Below are 14,058 nucleotides of genomic sequence, written 5' to 3' on the forward strand. Positions count from 1 at the left end.
TTGTACCAAAGCGGTGGGTCGAATGTTTCCGTCTCTAAGTTATGTTATCAAGTCGGTACGGTAGCATTGAGTCACCAGTGTACCTCCTTAAGGTGATAGGATTGTGTCACCATTTCTCAGTAGAATTTCTTCAAATTTTATAGTTATATTGCTTTAAAGTAAAGAAAACTTTCTGCCACAAAAAAAATATAGGTTGTCAGAATTTTAAGGATTTTAAATGGAAATTTAAAGGGTGTTGCTGTTACAAGTGATATTATTTACAACTTATAATGGTCGCGTAGGTGAGCAATGCCTTTCCACGTCCGGTCGGAGATTTGCACCACGGCCGCCTTGGTAAATGGCAAGTGCGCTATCCACTGCGCCAACCGATCACCCTGTAACAATCAGGTTCCTGTAGTGGCACGGTGTATAGCGGACATAGATTTTCCGTAATCTTATGAATTGATAAGTAACCATAATACATTTTATTAACGCACCGGGGCTGGAATGGGTCGATAATCGGCGACCAGGTAGCCCAATTGGTTAGAGCACCCGTCTAGAGTTCGCAGGGTCCCGGGTTGGAATCCCGGGCTGGGTCATACATTATACAGCTCCTGCTACATTTGGTGCATGTGACCAACCCTCCTTTCAAATACTGGGTGAATGCTTGACAAGGGGATGACAGAACCTGGCTTGCAAACAGTATTGTCTTCGGGGTCTAAGACTTAGCAACAGGAAGGAGGAATGAAGCGGAACTGGACTGGGTCGATCATCGGCGACTAAGTAGTTCAATTGGTTAGAGCGTCCGTTTAGAGTTCGGAGGTCCCCGTTCGAACTCCTGCCTAGCCGTGCATTTTCCTCTCTCCTGTTACATCAATAAGGCTAAAATGATGTATGCTATGTATGGTTGATATAGGCTACCGTATTCGTTAACAGAAAATTCTCTAGTTAATTATAGAATCGTACGACCAGCAACATTTCGAAATTACCTGGAGATATAGGCTTATGACGAGTGTCGTCTGCTCTAATCTGACCGTATATATAAAAACCGACATAGCTTGTCCTTCACATCGGATCTATTTGTGCAGGTGTATAGAACCAGAATGGGGTAAGTTCTTCGAGCCGGTTTTAGTACTATTCAACTATTTATGAAACATAGTTGGTTGTGTTTATCTGTCCGATTTTGTGAAGTTTGTTTTGTCGTCAAATAACGTCCTAACAATGACCCGGTTTCAATCAAAGAGGTATGACGCGTAAGGTAAGTTGGCCGTATTGACACGGTCTAAATAGTACACCCCAGCAGACGAAAACAATATTTGTAACATATCTTTATTTTCGTTGAATGACGAATACAATAAATACACAATAATTTTACAAACTGGATGTTTGGTTTTGGTTAAATTTTGTTTAACGTCCAAATAACAGCTAAGGTCATTTAAGGACGTGCCCCTATGTACATTGTATGTTGTGGTGCGTGTATGCGTGTATAGGTGCTGGAGACAGGGTATGTTGGGGGTAATTGCCTCCTTGTACAAGATGTAATAGTATGAAACTGATGCCGACTTTATAGTACTATCTCACTGAAATACGACGCCGAAGGCACCCAGCATAACATTGCACCCGGTCACATTATACTGACAACGGTTGAACCAGTAGTTGCCAGTGTAAAAAAACACAGATAAATAGGACTAATAATATTCAACGAATAGTAACATTTAAGTTACCCAGCTTAGGAACACTTCATTATAAAGTAACACAACATTTTTTTTCTGAAATGCTCATTTACGCTCTCTGCACCCCTAAGTAACGAGGAAAAGTGGTGGCTGCACAGAATATTTNCCCCCGCCAACTGAGCGACGTTGATTAGATGATTCCGCCTACGTCTTATCCCTCTGTCCAACTCGTCCCGATATATGTTCTTTTAGCGAGAGGTCAGGGACGTTTGGAGGTCAAGCTCGGGTGTGTGTATAGGCACGACGTCGGTCGTCTGCTCGGTAAAAACCTGGACTCATCCGAGAAAAGGGTCTTTCTCCGACGTTGCATTGAGAAGCGCCTTATGAAATATGAACTCAGCCATTACATTTTCTTTGTGCGTCTTTGCGAATTAAGCTATGGGTCAACATATTGAGGTCATGGTCTTCGACCAGATTCGCGCAGTCGATTACGCATTACAATGTTACTTGCCGTTTCCGTAGCTGTAGGACAGCAATGGCGTAGTTGCAAAAGTCGCATTGCCCTTTTCTGCCGACGCGTCGTCACACATGGACGACCGTACCGGGGACGGTCTCCAAATCAAAATGAGCAGCGACCTTGTAACCAGATCTTGCGGGGTACATTGCAAAATAAGTGCAATTGCGTGATCCCTTTTAACTTCAGAACGGCATACCCTTTTCTAAAGCGAATTCTTTGTGCTTAAAATATAAGAATTCAAGACGGATATGTCTGAAGATTCGTTCAGAGATTTGTTACATGATGCATTTACGAAATTATATAAGGTATATGTACTAGGAATAATACTGGTATATTTTGTAGCTTTGTATGATTTAAATGTCAATATTCATGCATTGAACATGTACATGTATATAAATGGGAGACCCATTCAATTACTGCACTGACACCAGGTATTGAGAAATGCTACCAAAATATTTACTATATTTAGAGTTCAATCATAAGGCATTATCCGAGTGAAGAAGACCCAGATGTATCCTGAAAGTGAAGGCCAAACTGCTATTCTGTTTTTAAGGATCACTGTCTCGCTGCACTGTGGGTTTTCCCATATTCAGTGACCTCTCCTACACTTCTGTTTAGATAAAACTGTATCACAGTTTGGCAAGGTCGATTCCGTTGACCCGAGGAAGCTCAATCGGTTACAGCAATTGGTTCACAATCTGAAGTCCAGGGTTCGAATCCCAGTTTCACCCCGCCGTTCTTTTTTGACACACAGACCTGCTGTTGATTACATTTTGTTGGTTTCATATTTATCATTTTTCATAAAAGTCCCGCAAGGTATTTTTTAGAAAGGATTTATATTGTCATGCCGGAAATAAACAGTTTACAATACTTATTTACACTTTTTGGCAGTGGTACGGGGATCCTTTAGTGAAGCGAACTATTCTTCGCCTAACTTGTCTATTTCAGGAGTCACCGCCATGTTTCTACTATCGTGGCGCTGTTGATATTATGTGTGTCATTAGCACATGCAGTCAACAACTACTGCTGGCCTGGCATGTCATGTTTCCCGTCCAATGAGGAACAATCAAAATTTATGGTTTCAATAGAGCTCCATGAACTATTTCCATTTCAACCGGGATACGACAGCATTGTCGTAATGCAGAACACTAGGACAACCAAATTTCCGCACTCTATTGTAACTCCGTTTTCGACCGAGGAAGTACAGAAGGCGGTACTATTTGCGCGAAAGTTTAACCTTCATATGACAGTGATTTCCTCCGGACACGACTATTTCGGGAGATCCACCGGGGACGGAAGCTTCCAGATCAGTCTCCGAAACATATCTGATATCGACGTCAAATTGTCCTCCTCACGACACCCAGACGGAGAGGTGACCATTGGCAGCGGAGCACCTTGGCTAAGTGTTTACGAAAAAGTAAGTGAAACTTCGTTAACTGGAACTCCGATAACTCAAATATCGAACAAAATGATGGTGCTGCTAGAACTTTGATAACTCGAACTTCGATATCTCGAATAACCTTTTATCTCGTATAATGCTAGTCCTGTGTCTGCAACTGAATGTCGATAACTTAAGTATAGTTTATTTCAAAAATGGTGGTACCGTGGACTTCGATATCTCAAATATTCATATATCTCGACTAACTCTGGTTTCCTGCCCATAACTGAATTTCGATAACTTAAATACACATAACGGAGCATGAGTCATAAATTGTCTAACTTTGTTATTTGTGTTTCTATGTTACGTACATTGTACTTGCACTGCATCAAATTGATATAAACATTGTTCATGTAGCTTGCACATAAGTGTTTATTGATCCCAATGTGTAAGCAATAACTACTTGCTGTAATTAAACTGTGTGTAATAAAGGTTATTCTCAGCTGTTTATTTCAAAGCATTTAAAGTATAACAAAATATTCCCAAACTTAACCATAGAATGAAATCGGCTATACGTATTTTGCTTATTTGATATTGATCCGCGACAATGCTCATGAAACTGTGCTGAAACTGACGTTCTTGTTACTCATTTAAATATGTCAATCATGTGGCACGGTTCGGTTTCCTTTGTTTGTGTTTTACGTTCTACTAACAGCTATGGTCATAAAGGACGTGTCAGGTTTTAGTGGTGCAGGAAAACCCGAGTACCCGGAGAAATCCACCGACCTGTTGTGGGTACCTGGCGACTGCCGCACGTAGGCCTCCAGCCCGTAAACTCAGTGGTGGAGGGCTAGTGATCGTAGGCAGCCAGACGCCTTAAACATGTAATCACTCGACTACCACGGCCCCGACACAGTAAAAACAACATGAGTTAACACTGAAAAAATGAATTTAACCTACGAGACCTAAAAATTCATCCAATCATTGAATAAATGTTATTTTGTCTTTTACAAAGGGAGGTAATGCACTTTACTTTGTCAATAGCTCAACAAGTACAATCGTGTCGTGGTTGGTGGAAGTGCACACACAGTTGCTATGGGAGGATATACGCATGGCGGCGGTCATAGCCCGATGTCCCGTATGTTTGGCCTCGCTGTGGATAATCTTCTCGAGGTCGAACTCGTCTTGGCGGATGGTTCGAAGGCAATCGCCTCAGCAGACGGTACAGGTATGACGCTCGTATTTGATTCCTGGCACTAAATCATTATTAAATTTAATGAACGTTGGATGTAAGGTTTTCTAAAAAAAATCGTTTGAAGAAAAACAAATGTTCAAAATTAGCCTGGCATGTATTTACACAGTCTAGTTTATTTGTTTACACTGTGCTCTCTTAGAAAAAGGTCATTGATGCGATGTGTTTTTGCTTTATTTTATTTTATATAATGCCGTTATAATATTTTGAATTAACTGACTACATTTTTTAGAGTTTTTTTCACCACATGTATTGTCTGCTTTGATCTACTGGGTGACCTTCATTTTTTGGTGTGCAGAACCGGTAGTGGGTAATAAACTGCAGTTGCCAATCTTTATTTATGGTGGAGGGGATTTAAGACGTGAAAACTGTGTTTCCGTTCTCATGTACACAAACAAAACTGTATCGTTTATTTCATTTAGATGCACGAATGGATATAATCACCTGACAAATGCGATATTGACCTTGACTCCGTTTCACAATACACGTGTAAGTCTTGTTATTTGAAATATATATATAATTTTGCCCTTCAAAGGTGCAGGAAAAAAAATGTGTGTTTTAGTAAGAAAGCGGGTAACGGAATGATGCAGGCAGAAGTAATGAAAATAAAATCCTTTCAAAATTTGTTGGTAATTGATTGTAAGATCTTGTGCTACATACAGCATATTATATGTTTTAAATTCATAGAAATAACGCGAAATAAGCTTTTTGTTAAGTCTTAATCGTAAAACGCATGTGTCAATAGCCGTAGCCTTAAATTCGGCTGTTTACAATACTTTATTCTTAGCCAAATGATTCCGATAGAGGTACCTGTATAAAAATACCTGAGGACGCGTCATGAAATTACGCGGTGGCACGAGCGCACTAGCGGATCACAGCTTCGAGGAAATAGGCGTAGCAACCCGCCATAGCTCTTTGAATAGACGTATTACGAAAGGTATAAACCACGATCTTTTGAAAGATGGGCAAGTATGAAAACTGAGACAAGCGTTTGACCAACTGGAACCGTATTCCGCCATCTTGGAGATGGACATTGCAGTTGCCCATTGCCGGTTCTGCAAAGGGAAACTTATTTTGACTTGAGTAAATTACTAAATGAATATATTTTCTACAGAAATTACAAGCGTAGATGGCAAGGTAAACCACACGACCGACTCGAGTCTGTTCTGGGCCTTACGAGGGGGCGGTGGGGGTACGTTCGGTATCTCCACAAAGTTCACATTCAAAATACACAAGGCCGCACCGGGAGTCGTGAACCTCAATATAGTCTACCCGATGATACTTAAGAACGGGACTTTTATTGGTGACGAAGTCCTTAAAAAGATGTCTGAGATTATTCTGACAGCTCCGCGAAATTGGGGAGGGTACTTCAGCATAAACGGATATCCAGACGGAAACACAAGGGGATCCATCAGCCTGTTTGGTAACCATTACGGGACCTGGGAGACGGCGTCGCGCACATTTATGGATGAGTTATACAACTTTAATCCAGAATGGCAGAAATATAGGTAAGCACATTATTAACTAACATAAGGTCCAAAAATGTTTGACCATTTACCATGAAAAGATATCATTCACTTTTCTTTTCTGTTACAAGCTAATATTTCCATTCCGTAGTTCCATAGATGGCACGTTAAATACCATAAGGACCACGTAGGCCCCCTGAACATGTGTGACTGTACCCTGAACGGGACGCTTTAAAATTTTGGCTGATAATTGAGACTACACGATCAATATAAACAGAAAAGTACACACTGTTCAAATATTTAAGAGTCAACGAAAGTTCTGATTAAATCCTTCCTCTAAACTAGCATTAGTACTGAAAAAAGCAATTTCTGGAAATAATATCCATAAGATAGCATAACACGTATGTAAAGAATGTTATATTTCAATAGTTATTTTTAACCTGAACCTGCCATTTTGAACATTAAAAGTAGCAAATGATACCGATATATAGTTTGATTGACATGAAAGCATCATTAAGTGAAAACTGCATACATAGAAATGCTTCTTTGAATTGAATGCCATTTTCTTTGGCAGCTTTCCTACAAGTGTCCTTTTTGGGTACACTGGCGTTATACACTTGCAGCAATTTCGCATCTAGTCGTTTATTTTGTGTAAATGTTTCGGTGTATTTGCGTTTTTAAATCAATACAACTACTAAGTATATATACATAATAATAGAGAGCTATCCAATTTAGGAAAATCTTTATATTTAGCATTTAAGAGGCGTTAATTATAGGTTTATGTATTGTGGTGTTTCATAACTGTAATTGCTAATTAAGTATTGTTATATTCACATTATTGAACAGTGGTTTATGTATACTGTGACGTCACTCTCCTGTCTATTCTAATCATGTTTAGAGAATGTTATATGTATATGTGTATGTACCTATAAGCCTAAGGGGTTTGACTAATAAAGAATGAATGAAGAATATTTTTTTTCGTTAAATATTTGCCATTTTTCTTTTAATTTTATTATCAAAACAGAAAATTAACTTTTTGAAAATATGTTCTTTTCTATCTGATTTTGTGTCACAGGTATTATACGAATTACACAACTTTCCTTGACTACGAACGAACGGCCATTGACGCTAAATACTACACAACATACGTTTCAAACATCCTCATGAACAACAGGAGCTTCACTCCCGAGTGGAGAAAAACTTTGATCGAAAATGCATTTGCATTCCCATTGAACAAGTCCGCGATTGTCGCAACAGGAACATGGATTGGAGGTACCCTTTTGTTGTTTCACTATAGCATATTGTAGTTAGACGGTTGGGTTTAGGATTAGTTAGGCTATATTTAAGTGTCTATTCTCATCAACTGGACATTCCCATTGTTCGATACCTCTTAACTATTTTCGCTGATAGTGTTTATTGTTGCCCGAGTCAATATCTTTCAGAATATTTTTTGTCACATGAAAACGAAAATGTGGTCCATTTTATTTAATGCTCACATATTGGTCTTCATCTGTGTACCACATTCAGATATTACACGATTGATGGTAGAAAGGCCCTGCGTTACGTCATCAATATTTATAATTGATAAATGTTAACTTTAAAATGTAAACCTTTGTGATAGTGATTCCACCATTACAATATAAAATGTAAGCTTTGATTTTAGAATTAAGAATTTCTAGAAAATTTTCAACGCATGTATTTTTTGTGTCTTTTTAATGAGTGTTCTGTTATTAAACGTCTTAATTCGTCTTTAGCAGGGAGATTCATAACACAGTACGAACTACACACCCTTAAAGTTTCCTCATTTAAATTTACGTAATAATCCGAAATTAAGGCAAATTCTTGATTTTTTTTTTTTTTTAAACCCAATTTTTTCCAGGAAAGGTTCATGAAGTTGATATCGCAGACACAGCAGTACATCCGGGCTTCCGAGAATGCTATATGTCTTTGACTTCCGGCGTAGGCTGGTCAGCGGGGTTTGGTGACCATGAAAATGAATTTGTGGAAGAAGGTCAAAAGCTAAGAGAAAAGATGCGCCCTTTTGGTCATGGAAGCTATCGGAATGAAGGATCCGCCGATTCACCTTCATGGAAAGACGATTTTTGGGGCAGCAATTACGACCGTCTTCTTGAAATCAAGCGTAAATATGACCCTGAAAACTGGTTTTCGTGCCTAGACTGCGTTGGAAGTGATGTTCTGTAATGGTTCAGTAACATACATTAAGCTTGAAAGCAGCATCGTACACACATTCAATGGAACGTCTATGTAACAATGGAGGAAACAATATGATCGTTTTGGTGATTTTATTTTTATGTGAATCAATCACATTTTTATTAAAATCTGCAAAAAGATGATTTTATATGATTTAATGATGATTTTATAAACGATATATGATTTGCAAATTAGTCAGTGTTTACATTATAGTTAATACAAAAAATTGGATTTAAGTCCGCATGACAGGAAAATTATTAAAAAAATAAAAAAAGATGCCTTTTGCTGCTATACAGCTCTTAAGGAGAATGATTTTATTTTGCAGGTACAATCAATCAACATAAAAATATATAAAATGACGCGTGTATTGTTATGTATGTCCGCTATATCGTTATGTATGTCTGCTATATTGTTATGTATGTCCGCTATATTGTAACGTTGATTGGTCGTGCTTTCAAATTAAAATCATTCACCTGAAGCAGCGAAAGGCCTTGAAAATCGACCGCTTGTGATTCTTTATTTTTGAATATATATATATACAGAGACAACAGGCCATACTAAACACGTGTTGTCCCTATAGTAATATAGGGAAACACGATTCTTTGTTTCTCCGAGGCTAATCATGTTTCACCAGGGCGAAAGAAAAAAAAGAAAACACTAACACACAAGTAGAGATGATGAGATTGACAGGTCAATGTTGTCGTCTGCTTCCGTCATTTCGAACAAGGTTGTGGTAGCTCTTGCAGATTTGTCTAGAGAGAACTCCTATAAGGGTTGGTTTGGTTTGGTTTAATTTGGTTTAACGTCCTATCAACAGCTTAGGTCATTTAAGGACGTACCTCCATGTGTGTAGTGTATGCGTGCTTGCGTGTGTCTATGCAGGAGACAGGGTATGTTGGTGTTATTGCCTCCATGTGATAGCGCAGATCTGATGCCGACTTTATTGTTCTATCTCAATGAAATGCTATGCCGAAGGCACCCAGCACAGCATTCCGCCCAGTTACATTATACTGACAACGGGTGAACCAGTTGACGTTCCCCTAAATGCTGAACGTTAAGCAGAGAATAGCAACTACCATTTTTAAAGACTTTGGTATGTACCGGCCTGGGTGCAGAACCCATTTCCTTCCTCACCTGAGCGAACGCTCAACAATAAAGCAAAAAGAGAGGTGTTGCAAAGCAAGGCGCTATGAACTAAAAGGTAGTTAGAAATAGAAATAAAGACAACTACTTCGGATAAGGGAAATAAGATCAGGGAAACTTCAGCGCGTTCGGTCGACATGTTGTTTGTATTTGCCCTGTCATGGGACAAGTGTCATCCAATCATATACACTGTTATAAAGATGAGGTATAAGAATGAAGTTTGAATTAACGATGAAGATGGTTCCTTTATATTGTACATGAAGGTGTCATTCTATTGTATTGGAATGACATTTTCAGTTTATTCTAAGCTATTACAACACAACTGCTAATATCTATTACTCCACCACTGGGTCGCAGGTTCGAGGCCTACGGGTGGCAGGCTGGCCGTAGGTCGGTGGGTTTCTTTTCTACGGGCACTCCTGTTTTCTTCTACCATGAATACATGGCACGTCTTTAAATGACCGTAGCTTTTGATACAAGATACTGTTACCAAACCAAATGATCGCATAAGGTTATCCCGACAACATCACCTTGAATACCTTATATCAACTAAATTGATTGTTTAAAAGCATGTTTCTAAAATTACACATTTTCTAAAAAGGTAAAAGTAGTAATGATGACGTATACAATCATACTTCCTTAGTTCTTTACGGATCTCAAAATAAAAAGATAAGATATTTATAGATTACCACACTATGTATTTACCTTTTTAGGTGAGAACAAATTTCTCATCGCTTTAACGTGAGAAAAATCCCGAGTCCATCTGTATCCACGTGCGAAAGATGAGAAAAAAAGTTAATGAAGGTTTGAAATGCATCTTTTTAACATTTATGAGGGTATGCAACACAGTTCCGGTCAAACATATTCCATGATGCGCGCATTTTGGAGAATACGTTTGAACGGAACTGTGTTGCTTACTTGTTAAAAAGATGCATTTCAAACCCCTTAAATTTACGTTTTATTACATTCACTTTTATTATTTAAAACTGGAAAAAAAACACGTAATAAAACAATGCACTGTCCTGAACACAACATTGATTGAACAGCACTGGCTGACGAGCCGGGATGATTGAACAGCACTGGCTGACAAGCCGGGATGATTGAACAGCACTGACTGACGAGCCGGGATGATTGACCTGCCTCGCCACTTGCAACAGACGCTAATGTAGAGGACAGCGATATTTGTTCTGTTCTGTTGTAAAAGAACATGTTATACTCACATCTGTGGCCCGACATAAAACCAGTCATTCATCGCCTGTAGTACAGTGTGCTTTGTATTTTCATTTCAGCACCCTTATTTAATTAAAAATATGTGTGATTTCTTGTTGATAAGTTCATAGTTGTTGACACATATTTGAAAAAAACATATCGGTGTTGTTTTTTTGTGAGGGGGCGGGGTGTGACTGTTGTTTACATAGTGAGGTTAAAGGTCATATAATGGTGATGAAGTACTGTTAACATTACTACACACTTGCTTTTATTGAATCATAACAGTAGTTTTAATTGTTATCTAGAGGGACTGCAACACAAATGTTAACATTTATCTGTATACATTTACTTATTACGTCTTTATTATTAACAAGTTATCCCAATAACGCATCAATCGAGATCCTCATATGTAAGTTTGATAATGATTTGTTTATGACGGACTATTTTCTTCCGCGGAACACGTTTTTGTGGATACTATTTCCGGTTCAGGGTGTCCCTAGGCGAGAGCAGTCGGTTTTGGGTTAAGAAAATATTATTCCCAAATGGGAAAATTAATTCTCAAGTCATTCACAAGTCGTTCAAAACTTCTTCTTGAGTATTCTTGTACTGACAAAACATGACAATGAGTTTATCATGTTACCGGTAGGTGGTTCAGTTTACATAATGTAGTATTATAGATTATAAACGCTTTTTGGGGTTAAAATCCCCGCACCATCGTCAAAATGTACTAATGTACAAAATGTATTTGAATCTGTATTCGGCATGGCAATATATTTGACAGATATGTTTTGAAAAGAAAAGCATACAAAATGATAATGGACCTCAGACCTACGCCAAGCAAACACTGGAGAATTCTTCTGTACTTTGTCATTCACAAAATGACCTCCTATATAATTCCTTTTGAGTATAACTGTAGCTCGAATTGGCTAAGATACTTCCGTCTATCTGGTAGCTCAGTTTAGTTTTCTGAAGTCCAGGCTTTGAATAGTGTTATTTCATCTTTTTTTTTTAATTTTTCGTCCCGCAAGATGTGCCTAAAAACCAAACCATTCGATACAGCGTTTCCACAAGAGACTCTTTTCTAATGCATGAATGTGTGGTAGATTGAATATTTTTCAAACTGGAACAAAAACAAGGACGCTATTAGAAAAAACCTATTTAGATTACTTTTCTTAGTGTAAAACGCAAAAAAAAGTTGATTTTTATTGCACCGTATGGCTATTCCGTCCATTTTAGACGCATTATTGAAAGAAAGGGCCCAGAGAAGAATGGAAAAACATGTCGAACATATTCCACAACAAATGAAAAAATGTAGCAATTAATGGCTGCGAACGGGAGATTCCACCTCCCAACAGCTGAAGAACATGAAGGCCTATAATTATTGTTCAATTTGATGTAAAATCAAAGCACTGACAGTGATAGGTATTTGTAGTATATATATGCTAACATGACCTAATGAAATAAAGGCGAACAGGTCAGTCACAACAGTGACAACACAGGGGGTCGTTGCATTGTTTAATGTTGATGTATTTATGTTATACAATTGTATGTATATAACACAGACTCCACGGATTTCGGAATAACAAAACACTTATTGCCCTGTTGTGATGGAGACCTGAAGAGTTGTTCCCCCTCGACAAATCATGTTTCCCTTGGGCTTCGCTCTCGGGAAAAATGATTTATCTCGGGGAAACAACTCTTCAGGTCTCCCTCACACCAGGGCAATAAGTGTACATTATTATACCTCGTCGATAATACAGTGTGTCTAATTGGCTTAAACACATCACATGGCATGATTATAAAACATCGAGTCTCCCTCACGCGATCCATTTTTCCTGTCGACTATCCCTCTCGGAACTCCTCACACATTATCGGACGAGTTGTCTCTCTTTGTTAGACTCTCTAACGCCCGATGTGTACCTGTCGACACCTCAAGATTTCACCTCTCAACAGCTGAAGAACTTGAAGGGCTATTATTGTTATTTAATTTGATGTAAAATCAAAACACTGAAAGTGATAGGTATTTGTAGTATACATATGTTACCAGACCTAATGAAATAAGGGCGAACAGGTACCACAACAGTGACAACACAGGGGCTCGTTACATTGCCTAATGCTGATGTGTTTTTTGTATATGTATATAACACAGACTCCACAGATGGAATTTTCGCCCTCGGGAAAAATGATTTATCTCGGGGAAACAACTCTTCAGGTCTCCCTCACACCAGGGCAATACGTGTATAAAGGTTTCTATAGAACCCTATATTACGGCACAACGTTACCATAGCTACTAAAGCCACTATAACTACTTTAAAGGAACACCGTTTTGTTTAAACTTTTATATTAACTTCTTTTGAAAACCTTGTGAAAGTGTCATTAATTAGGAATAAATTCTAGTAGGACTCGTACAGTATATACATAATACCCGAAAGGACTCGAACAGTATATACATAATACCCGAAAGGACTCGATAACGTTGAGGTTGAACGTGTTGCCTCTATTAGAAGCACTCATGACACATATCAGTACATTAACATATTCGTAGAACATAAAACCAGAACGGTGTATACGACGGAAAGCAAGTTACATGTAACATCCTCTGTTTATATCATAAATACTTAATATTTTACACTACGATCGGTTTATAGCGCTGACAAACAGGGCCCGTATCCATGAAACCGTTCTCATGCTCAGACAAGCTTTCTTGTAACTCGCTTAAATCGTCGGGATTTAGTGTCTTCAGGTTTTGTTCTAAATCATTAACAAAATAAGAATGTTTGTGATAATTTATAATTGGAACAGGGAATTAGGCTTGGGCACAGAATCAATGGTTGAGCATGCGAACGGTTTCATAAATACGGGCTTCATTCAAAGGGCCGGTTTCCAAAACGGCCCCTTCTCTCATTCAAATTTCCTGTTGGTGGTGTATTGCCCATGCCGTTGTGGTAACAAATCTATAAAGTATAAAGATTTAGGTCACTTGGTTTGTTTTTTATGGCTCCTCAAAGTTGTACCTTTCAGAAGCTGTCTAAGTGTTGTTAAAATGTGCATGTTATGTAAAATATTAATGAAAATCTAATCAAATGATGGTCACCGTAAAGAATACATTCATGGCATGATTGTGACAAAAAACATGTTTCCATCGCGCCATTTGGCTGTTTTATGGAAGAAACAATCTCAAAAATGCCATTTTCGATGATAACATTTTAGACACAAAAACTGTGTTTTTT

At 38.3% G+C, this 14,058-nt stretch overlaps 1 protein-coding gene across 1 annotated transcript; it reads left to right on the forward strand.

The window, feature by feature from the left end:
- The first annotated feature begins 998 nt into the window (after positions 1-998).
- LOC110451664 (FAD-linked oxidoreductase CHGG_01242-2-like) lies at positions 999-8,972 on the forward strand. Its single transcript, XM_021499804.1, has 6 exons — positions 999-1,087; positions 3,118-3,586; positions 4,592-4,775; positions 5,914-6,307; positions 7,341-7,537; positions 8,145-8,972. The coding sequence occupies exons 1-6, from the start codon at positions 1,083-1,085 to the stop codon at positions 8,465-8,467; spliced, it is 1,572 nt and encodes a 523-aa protein (XP_021355479.1). The 5' UTR covers positions 999-1,082; the 3' UTR covers positions 8,468-8,972.
- The last annotated feature ends 5,086 nt before the right edge of the window (positions 8,973-14,058 follow it).

This window comes from Mizuhopecten yessoensis, unplaced genomic scaffold, assembly GCF_002113885.1.
Source record: "Mizuhopecten yessoensis strain PY_sf001 unplaced genomic scaffold, ASM211388v2 scaffold6163, whole genome shotgun sequence".
Lineage (NCBI taxonomy): Eukaryota > Metazoa > Mollusca > Bivalvia > Pectinida > Pectinidae > Mizuhopecten > Mizuhopecten yessoensis.